The sequence below is a fragment of the Notamacropus eugenii genome, chromosome 3 (genome assembly GCF_028372415.1).
Source record: "Notamacropus eugenii isolate mMacEug1 chromosome 3, mMacEug1.pri_v2, whole genome shotgun sequence".
Classification (NCBI taxonomy): domain Eukaryota; kingdom Metazoa; phylum Chordata; class Mammalia; order Diprotodontia; family Macropodidae; genus Notamacropus; species Notamacropus eugenii.
Window position 1 is genome coordinate 90,414,283 of NC_092874.1, and position 13,117 is coordinate 90,427,399.

Here is a 13,117-nt window from a genome sequence, read left to right on the forward strand (position 1 = left end):
TTAATGGTGTCCACCTGCATGGCTAGTTATTTTGCAGTGCCAGCAGACCAGACTTTCTTAAAGGACAGCCAATGTTGCAGAGATAACAGATTTTCCTGGTGGCCACTTGCATAGCAGATCTCCCTTAATTGTACATGGATGTGCAAGGCTCTTTAGTAAGATAGCAAGTCTACCTTAATTGTGTGCAGGGGCAGTAGATGTGTAGAAATAATATATTTCTTTGAATTAAGGTGATTTTATAGGACAACTGAATTTTAAATTAACTCAGAGAAATTGCAACTTCTGGAGTCATGAACTTCTGAACTTAGTTCAGAGGCATGGCTCTAGCAGTTAGAGAATAGAATCAATTACAAAATGGAATCATATAAAATAGAAAATCAATATTTGATTTTCTCAGTTTGGACATTTGTCTCTTTAAAATAAAAATGCTTACATTTAGAAAATCAGTTAAGAAAAATTGCATTTTAGGCTTCCAGAAACAGACTACAGATTTTCTTCCAAAAATAAAAGTTTTTAAAGCACAATTTATTATTACAGGTATGTCTGTATGGAACACAAAGTGATAGTCCTTAAAGAACTGAATATCTTTTGAAAGCAGGTAATTTCGTTTTAGGAGAGAAAAGTTTTGATTACTTAAGAATTTCAGGTAGACCAAAACAAAATGATTATGTATGATTTTCGCTGTCTTCTTTGAAGGACAGCATTTTCACCAAAATTTCCCTAAGCACTGAATCTGAAAAGGAATAAAGAAAAATGGTTAGCTTTGCTATGGTAGGTGTACTAATGTGGAAGACCATTGAAGGATAAATGTCATCACTCCCTATCAAGGGTTTCTCTTCCCCATTTTATAGAAACTTTTGAGGCTAAATAATTTATAAATATCTGTAAACCCCAGAATTTTAATTTGTACTGTTTGTGCTGCAATTTGTTTGTTGCAGATAATGATTATTTCCTCATAACAAAAACTGATTTGGGCAAATATGGTTATATTAACTATTATTTGACAACATAATCCAAGTGAAAAATAAAAGAAACTTAATTTAGCAGTATACACCTTAGCCTTAACCTTTTTTTCTTCATCTTTATTTGGACACTAGAAAAGCTCTGTTTGCAGTTCTATATTCTAATTTTAGATGTTCTGCACATACAACACTACTCCAGACTTTGAACATTTTCACTTTTTGTACCTTGTGACTGGAGTGGTTTTTCCCTTGTCTCTACCTCCTAACTTTGGACATTTGAAGAAACCTTTCCCAACTTTCCTTAATCTTAGTGCCTTCCTTTTGCTATTCTCTTTAACTCCCTTCCCCAAATTTATCCTCTTTTAAACTTGTTTGTACATAGTTCTATTCATATTGTCTCCTCTGTTAGGCTGAACTCCTTGAGGATATGGGTTATTTTTTGTTGTTCTTTGTATTCCCAGTACTTAGTTCAGTGTCTTTGTGCATAGTAGGCATATATTAAATGCTGGTAGATTGAGTTAATTGGAAAAAAGAAGCATGCTTTCTATGCTTACAGAATTGCTGCTAAAAGCTGGATATTTTCCAATGTCCCTATAATTCCATAATTATCACTTTAATAATCCCTTTGGAATACAGTTGCTTAAGTGACTTCTTTCAACTCATTGGTGTGATTTTCTTTAAAACAGGTTAAGGATTTGTTCTGTTCCTGAGTAGAATTGTAAATTTAACATCTGAGAGCCATGATAAGACAACATCTGGTCCAGCAGCAGTTTGTTAGTTAAAGGTGCTTGTGCTCTGTAGTTCATTTTCTCCTCTATCTTAAAAAAAATGAGTCAGTTATATCCCACAGAAGTTATAAATGACACACTCATGGTCATATATCAGGCAGGAAGGAATATTAAAATTATTACCTCCTGGTATTTATATTATTATACCTAGTTGCCTTTTGAGAATATTGGAAAAAAAAAAAAAAAAGGTATGATCTACCCTAAATTACCCTCAAATATTTTGAACTTTATTTAAAAAAATATATATTGTGGCTATTTTCTTTTCCTGCTCCCTCCCCATCCTCAAGTTGAAAAATGAAGAGCAAAACCCTTGCATAAGTCAAGCAGAACAAATCCCTACATTGACCGTATCTAAAAATGTGTACTTCTCATTCTGTTCCTAGTCATCAGTCTCTGGCAGCTATATGACACAGTGGATAGAGTGCTGGCCCTGGAGTCAAGGAAGACTTGAGTTCACAGCTAGCTGCAGGCACTTACTAGCTTTCTGACCTTTGGCAAATCACTTAACTTCTGTTTGCCTGTTTTTTCAACTGTCAAGTGGTGATGATAGTACTTATTAGGAGGATCAAATGAGATAATAAGTATAAAGCACAGCACAGTGCCTGGTACATAGTAGTCACTTAATAAGTGTTCCCTTCCCCCTTTCTTTCTCTTTTAGGAATTAGGTAGTTACTGGATAGCTAGGTGGCGCGGTAGATAGAGCACTGGGCCCGGAGTCAGAAACACTCATCTTCCTGAGTTCAGATCTGGTCTCAGTCACCAGCTGTGTGACTTGGAGCAGGTCACTTAACTCATTTTTGCCTCTGTTCTTCATTTGTAAAATGAACTGGAGAAGGAAGTGTCAAATTACTTCAGTACCTTTGCCAAGAAAATCGCAAATGAGGTCATGAAGAGTTGAACATATATGAGATGACTGAACATTTTCCATTGTGAGTCTTCTGGAATTTTTTTTGGTCATTGCATTGATCAGAGTTCTTAAGTCTTGCAGAATTGTTACAAGGTTGTTACTGATAAATTGTTTTTCCGGTTCTATTCATTTCACTTCATATCAGTTCATTCAGGTCTTCCAAAATTTCTCTAAAACTTTTTCCTTCATTGTTTCTGATGCACTCTTTTACATTTCTGTACCATGATTTGTTCAACCATTTAGTTTTCAGTTTGTTGGCACTATTAACAGAACTGCTCTAAGTATTTTTGTGTGTATGGGTCTTTGTCCTCTTTCTTTGATTTCTTTGTGGTGTAGGCTTAGTAGTGGTATTGCTGGGTCAAAGTATATTCACAATTGAGTAATTTTGGAGGCCTAGTTCCAAATTGCTTTTGATAATGGCTAGACCAATTCATAGCTCCACCAGTAGTGCATTTCCTGCAGTCCTTTCAACATTTGTCATTTTCTTTCTTTTTTTTTCTTTTTTTGTGAACTAAGCAATATTTTTATGGCCATATACTCAATACTTCTTACTTGAACTATTGTCATAGTTTCCTAACTGACCTTTCTGTTTTGAATCTGTCCTCCCTCATCCTGGTGTTTCCTAGTAATGTTTCCTGCTGCCTGAGTAATCCTGGTAATGCATAGGTCTAACTTTTTGTTATTTGCTTGACTGAAAACCTTTAATATCTCTCAGATTCCTAAAAACATCATAAGTTCTTCCACATATGGCTATCACACCTACCTTTGCTACCTTTATTTCATACTTTTCCCTTTGCAGAGTTTTCAAATTATGACTATTCATTTTTCAGTTTCATCCTTTCTTTTCTCCACTCTGCATTTGTTTAGGTTGTCATCTATTCCTGGACCTCTCCTGTCCCCTCCCCCAATCCCTTTTTGTCTCTTGAAATCTTTCTTCTTTCTTTTCAGGCCATGAAGTATCATGTATATCAGGCCTTGCCTGATTCCTTCAGATGGAAGTGATCCCTCTCCTCAATTACTTTATTACCCACTTTGTTTCATGTTGTGTGTGTGTGCGTGTGTGTCTCTCAGATTCTCCTATTAGCTTAGAAGCTTCTTTGGGTCAGGGATTATGTTGCTTCACTGTCCTACAGTCTTAATTTGATGGCTCATTTTGGTGTGGCAGTGACATTTGAAAGCACACCCTGAAGGGTTTTACCATGTTGAAAAGATTTTTGACCATGACCGGGGATGAACTGATTTGTCCTTTTTTCAAGAAAACAACAACAGCCTTAATTATTTGTAGTGGTTCGTCATTAGAGGGTTGGTTATTATATTTTTCTAAAACTCATAAAGATTCTATTTTAGGTGAAGGTAGAAAGACACAATACATAGAGGGAGTATTTACATTTATGAAATTGCCAATTCTTGAAATATCTCCAGTGTTTAGCATGTTGTTTTATATATTGTGTGTGCATAATTAATGTTGATAAATGATTCTGAGGTTTTTAACGACTGGGCAGCTGTGGGAGGATGATGGTACCATAAGCAGAAATAGGAAAATAGGAGGAGTGATAGACTTCCAGAAGAGAATGAGTTCAGTTTTAGATGTATTAAGTTTGATTTGCTGACAGGACATTCATGTGATAATGACTAGGAGGTAGTTTGAAATATAGTTCAGAGTTAGAGATTAGGGCTAAATCTATAGATTTAGAAGTCATCCTTCTAAAGGTGTTTATTGAAGCCTCTATTGGATAAGACCACCAAAGGGCATATGTAGAGATATAGAGAAAGAACAGTAGAGAATCGAAGGTAGAGCCTAAGTGGAAGAGTTACATATACTAACTGAGTGACCATAATTAATTTAAATTTTCTCTAGCTTCCCTTGAGAGGCAGCATGGCCTAGTGCCCTCCCTCTGACATGCACTGGCTGTGTAATCCTATGCAAACCTAGCCTGTGAGCACTCGAGGCAACTCTCTAAGATTATAAGTTACAGGAAAAGGTGCCCATCTATGTTGGAAGACAGTTTTCTTACACAAGTTCTATTGTTTGTATTAATGAAATCGCCTTTGACTTTTCTCTAACTCTATTCCTTGTTTTCCATTACCATTACATAACTCTTTCTAGCTCTTGTTCCCCAATCCTGTTACATTCTGATATTAAAAGGAATATCATTATCATATATTTAGTATTTTCTAAAAGCAATATACTTTATTAAAATATCCTGTATGTAAAAATCTACCTTTACAAAACAAAAATTGCCATAGAATTCCTTAAATATAAAGTGCCTTTCATTTTTTCAGTTTAGTATTTGTTTTATTAAAATTCATTTTACATTGAACTTTTCATGAATATAAAAAATGATGAATCCTCTAGTCATTTGAAATACAATGTTTTTGTTTTGAATTCAGTATACTGTGACTAAATGGAAATTTAGGTTCTTTCTGCAGGTAAGCTTAATATAATCATCTCAGAACTATTTTTTACTGTAAGTTTGAGTTACATAGATAACAGTGGTTCTTCTATATTGTGACTTGAAGACTGTAATCCATTTTTATTTATACAGGCTTCCAGGAAATTATTTGATTACCAAGTTATAGTGAAAGGAGAGAAACTGAATTGTAGGGCTTTTAATTTATTTTTTATTTTCTCCTCAGGAAAAATATGAATGTGCTCTTAAGCGAGAAAGCATTAAAATTGTGACACCAGACTGGGTCCTGGATTCAATATCTGATAAAACTAAAAAGGAGGAAGGCTTTTATCATCCTCGTCTAATTATCTATGAAGAAGAAGAGGAGGAGGAAGAGGAGGAGGAGGAGGAGGAAGAAGAAGTTGAAAATGAAGAACAGGATTCTCAGAATGAAGGCAGCACAGATGAAAAATTGTCCAGTCCTGCAAGTTCTCAGGAAGGATCCACATTAGGGGACCAGCCATTCTCACCTAAATCAAACACTGAAAAATCTAAAGGGGAATTGATGTTTGATGATTCCTCAGACTCCTCACCTGAAAAACAAGAGAGAAATTTGAATTGGACCCCAGCTGAAGTTCCACAGATCTCTGCAGCAAAACGCAGACTGCCTCAGGGAAAGGAGTCTGGTTTAATTAATTTATGTGCCAATGTCCCTCCAGTTCCAAGCAACATTTTGCCTCCGGATGTCCGAAGTAATTTAATGGCTTCAGGACAAGGTCTCCAAAGCTCTGAAAGACCAGAAATGATGGCTACTTGGAGTCCAGCTGTACGGACATTGAGAAATATTACTAATAGTGCTGATATTCAGCAGATTAACCGACCATCAAATGTAGCACATGTAAGTCGCACTTTAAAAAATTCCGAAGTAATGGACTTTACATTGAAAGGTTTTATATTCATTAGCCGTATTTGTAGTAATAGTGCATATTGTCATATTATTTTCAAGGTTAATTGGTTCTTACGGTATTTATTTAGATCAGTGAAGTAATGAGGAGTTGGTATTTTCTTTAAGCCTATTTTTAATGTTTTATAAAGTAGAAGCTATGATTTAAATAATATAGCAGCAGTTAACAGTTTTCAAATGAATTGTCTAACACAATAACCTAAATAGAAAACTATGTATCTTGTACATTGTATCTTCTTATTAACATGACTGTACATTTCTAAACCTAAAAATGAGAAGTACAGATATGAAATTATTACTATTTCTACTCAAACTGATACAAGGGGTTAAAAATCATTAAGTACGTGATTATGACTATAATAATTTTGTGCCACTATATGATATTTACATTAATTCTGGATTAATTTGTTTATAAAATACAAAGAGCTCTGTATTTGCAAAACAAGTGAAATGGTTGGTGAATATCTAGAAGAGGAAACAGTAATTACAGAGGACATGGCTTCATCAAGAACAAGTCATACTAGACTAAACTTTATTTCTTTTTTTCTACAGAATTCCTAAACTAGTTGATGAGGGCATTGCTATGAATGTGGTTAATCTAATTTATAACAAAGCTTTTAGTCCAGCATCTCCTACTGTTCTTGTGCAAAAGATATTTAACAATAACACAGTCAAGTGGATTCAGAAAAGGCTGAATGACTGAACTTGGAGTAGTCAATGACTCATAGGAAACGTGTTGGGTAAGGCCTAGTGAGTGCCAGGGGTTTGTGTTTGGCCTTGTGCTCTTTAACACTTTTATTATGACCCAAAGCTGGTAGTGATTACTAAGCCATGAACAGCATGGTGGTCAGAGTTCAGAAGAATCGAGAGAGTCTAGAGCACTGAGTTGAATCTAAGAAAATGAAATCCAATAGGGGTAAGTGGAAAATCTTGTTCTAAGGTTAACAATAAACACGAAAACAGGTGAGGTATGGGTAGACAAGTTCTGAAAAAGATTTGGTAGCTTGGGTGGACTGTGAACTCAATATAAATTATCAGTGTGAAGTGCCAGCTGACAAAGTTAGAGTATTTTTAGAGTCTTACCTCTCAAGAATAGGGAATCCTATATCAGTCCTCTTCTGGATTATTGTATTCAGTTTAAGGACATTCTTATTCTGGAGGGTGTTCAGAGGAAGGCAGGTAGAATGGGAAAAGTCAAAAGATCCTTGAGTCTGTGACGGTGGGATTGGTTGAAGGAATTGGTCATATTTAGTTTGGAGAAGAGAAGACTTGGGACATGACAGCTGTATTATTTTGAAGGGTTTTCATTTGGAAGAGGGACTGAACGTGTTCACTTTGGTCCCAAAGAATAGAATCTGGAGGAATGAATGGATAGCAGTTGTAAAAAGGCAAGGCTTGGCTTCTCTTCAGGAAGTTGTCTAACAACTGAAGCTATCCAAAAGTGGCATAGCTTGCTTTATCAAGTTCCCAGCCTTTGGGGCTCTTCAAGCAGAGGCCAGATGATCCCGTATTAAGTATATTCATTCATTATATGAATGAGTAGAACTAGATGGCCTCTGAGGTCCTTTCCAACTTTCAAATTCTGTCATTCTGAGTTAAAATTGCAGAGGAATAATGTCTTGGACTTAATTTTGAAGATTTAAACTATAGTCCATTATTTAAATGATAGTTTACTCATTAAGAATTATCACTTGGTAAATGTTTATTATACATCATGTTAAGTTTGCTTTAATAGAATTCTGAATCATTAAATAATAAACATAAAATAAAATTGCTGAGTGAAGATACTTAACAGCACTCACTCCATACCTCTCCTTTTGAGAGTAGGGGTTTTGGAGGGCCTGCACAGAGGTAAAGGAACTGGGAAGAAAATAGTGGCATTGTACCAGTATTTTAGAAATGAACAGATTAATGCCAATGCATTTTCTTTCTGTACATCCATCTTTCTGTGGGTTGCCACATGACAAGACAGAGCCAGGTACTTAGGGGAATGTACTCTAAGGAAAGCCCTTCTGGTTATAAAAATGGCAATAGAGTGAACAGTGGAGGGAAAGTATGAATGAAGCATTGGAAGTAGGAAAACTGGTCAGGGGACCTAGACTATATTGCTAACTGTGAGAGTGGAAGCAAAGGGAACTGGTGGCAAATGATATAGAGGTTGGGTCCGTTGGGCTTGGCAACCATCATGCCATGGGCATTCAGGGAATGTATAGTCACAAATGACTAAAGCTTTGCGAAGGTTTGACTGGAAGGAAAATGGTAGTGCTGTTCATAAATAGGGGAGGCAAAATGATAAAACTGAAGATAGTGTAATTTATAGTGGTCAGCATTGTCCTACACCTCCTCCCAATGGAGTTGAAAAAATCACTTCCCTCCTTTCATTGCAAAAGTAGTTGTATATTATTTCATATACTGTCAGATAGTGTCAATGTGTTGATTGGTTTTTGCTGAACTTTTAAAATTTTCTCTTTTTAAATCATTGTTAAAAGGAAAAGCTAACTGAATAGTAGAGAGGAGGAATATGTCCAGAAGTCAATGTTATATAAAAACAAAGGTGTTAATAATTTCAGAAAAGAAATAGGGAAATTATGAGAGAAGTACAAGTTTTTTATGGGGAGAATTTTGTACTTAATGATTTTGGGGTAACAAGAAGAGGCTCGGTAGGTGGTTGACATGTCTCTGAAACTTAGGAAAGAGGTCAAGGCTAGAATCATCTGTAAATGAATGGGATGATAATCAGGAAAAATGTAGAGATGATGGCTGTGGATAAAATCCTAGAAAACCATATGTGAAAAGAGCAGAACAAACAGTAGTGAAAGAGAGGTTAAGAAGAGATGTGGGGGAGTGTGGTGTAAAGAATCAAGAGGCTGTATACAGTATCAAGAAGAAGGAGGTTGCCAAAGTGGCAAAGTCTCATACTGTTCAGGAAAGTGAGTATTGAGAAAGGGCTTTGAATTTGGTTCTTTCAGTAGTTATAGGATGAAAGCTAGATTGCAGGAAGTTGATATTTTGGTGCATAGTAAGGGTGAAGAACTAGCAAAAATAAAACTTGTGAGACATTTAACAATAAGAGAAGAGATGATATAGTATCTTTAGAGGCAGTGACGTGTTAAAGGAAAGGCTTTTTAGGGTAAACAAGACTTAAGCATATTTGTAGACAGAGGAGGAACCAGTGGCAAGGTAGGTATTTATTTTTTGCTAATTTTTAAAAATGTTAATTTTCTTTCCATTCTCTGGGGCAAAAAAACAACACTTTAATATCACAAAGTGAATATTAAAGATGCAAAGAAAAGGGTATACTGGTGGATTAAAGTTAAAAAAGAAGTCAGGAGGATTTGGGATCTACTTCACAGGGTTGTCATGAAGATCAGATGAGAAAATATGTGTAAGGTACTTTGTAAAGAAAAAAATGTCATATACCATTAATATAGCTATATCTTACACCTCACTATTACTTAGAACTAAATGTAAGGAATGGAATGGTTTGTATTGGGATTAAGTTGGTGAGGAAGGGCAAAAATATGGATGAAGATACAGAGAAATTTGAAGGTATAAAGGAAGAGAATTGAGGGAACAAATGTCAGATGTCTCTGGTCTCTGTAAAGTGGAAAGAGAAGTTGTAGAGAGTAGTAAAGTGAGGAGGATAAGGAATGGAGATTAGTTTTGGAAGTGAGGAGAGTGGAATAAGTTTGAAATGGCTGCTGTAAGGAATGTAGTAGGGATTCAGAAGACTTAAGAATAGAAATTGCCAAGTAGAAATGAGATGGTCCTGCTGGACTCTTTCATGGTCATGCCATGTTAGGAGTTTCATTTTTAGTTGAGGGCATCATGTTTTAGGAAGTACATTGATAATTAGGAGACTAGAATGGTGAAAGGCCTTGGGATCTTGCCATGTGAAGATCAGTTGGAAGCAACTAGAAATATTTAGCCTGGAAAAGAAAAGATAGGGTGAATCTTAATTCACATATTTAGGGGACTATCAGGTAGAAGAGACATTTGACTTGCTGAAAATTCAAAACAATCATTGGAAGTTGCAGAGAGGCGATCTTGGTCTCTGATGTAAGGAGAAAAAAATGCTTAACAATTACTGTTAGGCAAAAGTGGGTCAGGCTACTTTGGAAAATAATGGATTCTTCCATATTAAAGATGGATAGTCTGTAGCACTGGTGGAGATGAAGATTCATGATGTTAAGATTACCAGGCAGTAAAGTGAGGTCTGGATTTAAGAAAGATAAAGGAAAAAGTTCCCAGTCAAAGCTTGATGACTGAATTCAGGAAGATAGGAATGAGGTACAGCAAGATGAATTTCAACAGTTTGACTTCAATAAGATGAAGAGAGTGGAGTTGAAGGGACAGGAAAATGGATAGAGAGTAAAATTTCATCGTTGACTCTTTTCTAGATGACAGTAAGGTCCATAGTATTGATGGATGACTAATAATAGTTGATGGTCTTATAGCTTCTTAAGGTTTGCAAAATGTTTTAAATATATTATATCATTTGATTCTCAAAACATGTCTGAGTATAGATATAGCAGCTGGTATTATATTCATTTTACAGATTACTGAGGATCAGAGCAGTTGTGACTTGCCTGTAAACATAGTACAGTGAAAGGAATACTGACTCTGGATTCAGAACCTTGGTTTTAGTCCTTGTGTGTCTTTGAACAAGTCAGTTAACCTCCCTGGACCTTAGTTTTCCCATTTGTGAAAGGAGATTTGGCATAGATGGGTAGAATTTGAAACCTTGTCTCTTGAGTCCAATTTAGTACACTTGACTCAGCTCTTCCACCCTATATGAAGCAAATACAGTAGAGATTAAAATCATTGTAGTTTCAGATGTTTAGAAACTGAAGTCAGACTGATAGATTTCCTTTGTAGATACAATGCAGCACTGAACTCTTGAGAACCTTAAAGGTCACTATCCTGGTTGTTATTAGGAATTGTTTTATACAGCTTAAGATTTTCCTCAGCAAAATAAGACTTATTTTTTTTTAAAGATAGTGTAGGTAGTATAGGTAGTGCACAACCTGCAGCCCTGGAGACTATGTGAAAAATGTAGAGGATGTCAACATTTTTTGTGGGCCACCCAAAATCCTTTGGTGGGCCACAGGTTGTGCAGGCCTGCTCTAGACTAAGCAAATATTGATTTCATCTCTTGAAAGATTGTGAGATCTCTTTCTCTCTCTCCACTGTTGGTTACATCTTATTTTATACATGGATCTGAGTTTTGCAATGGCTGTAAACATGGCACCTGATACATCAGATGGTAATATCAATGTTATTTCTAAGTCATATTCAATATTAAAAGATAAGATAGGATTAGCAGCAATGAGATATTGGAACACAGTCAATATACTAGCATTAAAATACTGCTTTTACTGTAATACTTCTCTTTTGGCTAAATATATACAGAGAAATGAATGGCAGAATAAGTAAATGATTTCTAAGTAAACTTGTTAATCATAGACAAAAAGACACAATAAAGATGCACTTCACTAGATGTTTCTTAGCTTTTTAATGTTGAGAAACATCAGTAGACAGACTAGTGTCAGACCTTGCAAGGAGCAACTAACAAACTACAAATTGGAGGGCAGGAGATCAACCTGACCAGAGTAGAGGGTATGTGTTGAGTGGCTGGATGTGAATTAATTAGTTGAGTGGGCCAGATTATAGAACACCCTTCAAATTATGCACAGGAATTTTAATTTAATGCAGTAACTAAGAGGGAGTCATTTTATGTTATTTATTGGGGAAAGGACATGAATAAAAGTGTTTTAGAAAAATTAACCTGGTAGTAGGAATGAAGGTTGAAATGGAATAATGAAAGACTAGAGGTAGAGAGACCAGGTAGGAGACTATTGATGTAAAGAGGACCTAGATTAAAGTGATCATAGTGGAAATGGAGAGAAAAGATTGACAGAGATTTTTGGAGAAAAAAATGATATGACAGATCAGATTTAGTGTTTGAAAAATCCAGCATCATTGTTTATTCTTACCGTCCTTCCTGCTTGAGGGGAAGAGTTATCTTTATCTCTTGCTAAACTTAATCCCCATACCTGTGTCCTCAATCCTATCTTGTCCCACCTCCTTAGAAGACTGTGATCTTGCAATCAATCATTGCTATCCTCTCATATTTCTCTAATCTTTCTTTTCTCTAATCCACTTTTTCTGATGTTTCTACAAACATGCTTATATTCTGTAATCCTAATCATGTTTTTCTTTTGCCTTTCTATTCCAAAAAAAAAAAAAGTTTAGTTTCCTCGTCATCATCACACTTCATAATAAAGTTGTCTTCTATACCCAATGCTTTTATTTCCTTGCTATCCCTTTTCTCTTTAATCTCTTGCATTATAGTTTCTTTCTATACTAAAATGGTTGTCAAATCAATTTTTTAAAAAATTGAGTTTTTTTATCCCCAACTCAGCAGCATTTGGTAGTAGTTTGGAATGTTTATGCGAATATCCATGTTTTAGATATTCTCTCTTCCCTTGTTTTTATATCTCTAAATGTTTCTGGTTCCTCATTCTTTTCCCAATTCCTTAAGGTATAAATTCCTGAAGTTTTCCTCCTGTTCTTCACTTTTAAAGTACTTTGCTAACTTTAAAGTATTGTTATTCAGTCATTTCCAACATGTCTGACTCTTCCTGACCCCATTGGAGTGGTTTGCCATTTCCTCTCCAGCTGATTTTACAGTTGAGGAAACTGAGGCAAGCAGTGTTAAGTGACTTGCCCCAGGGTCACACACCTGGTAAGTGTCTGAGGCCTGATTGAAACTCATGTCTTCCTGACTCCACACTTAGCACTCTCTTTACTGTGCCACCTAGGTAGCTGCCAGTTCTTTAGAGTTGGGAAACAAACTCCTTATTTTACAGATGAGAATACTAAGGCCCAGGGAAATTAAGTAACTGCCCAGAGTCACACAGCTAATAGTATCAGAAGCAGTATTTGAACCTAGGTCTTTCTGACTCCCAAGTAGTCCAGCATTCTGTGCACTACACCCAAACTACCTTTCGCTGTTTGGTCCACTTCTTTCTCTTTTTTGACAGACGTTGACTTCCACAGCTTTAAATATTATCTTTTAATTCAGACTTTTTTTCTAGACCTGA

At 35.7% G+C, this 13,117-nt stretch overlaps 1 protein-coding gene across 4 annotated transcripts in view; it reads left to right on the forward strand.

Annotated features, from left to right (window-relative positions):
* Window positions 1-13,117, forward strand: part of PAXIP1 (PAX interacting protein 1) — an 84,164-nt gene that overhangs the window by 29,093 nt on the left and 41,954 nt on the right. For 3 of the 4 annotated variants that reach the window (XM_072652132.1, XM_072652130.1, XM_072652134.1), the window contains one exon: window positions 5,295-5,945. The exons of the other annotated variant lie outside the window; for it this stretch is intronic. In XM_072652132.1, coding sequence (XP_072508233.1) covers window positions 5,295-5,945 — 651 coding nt within the window. The remainder of the gene's footprint in view (window positions 1-5,294; window positions 5,946-13,117) is intronic. 4 annotated transcript variants of the gene reach the window in all.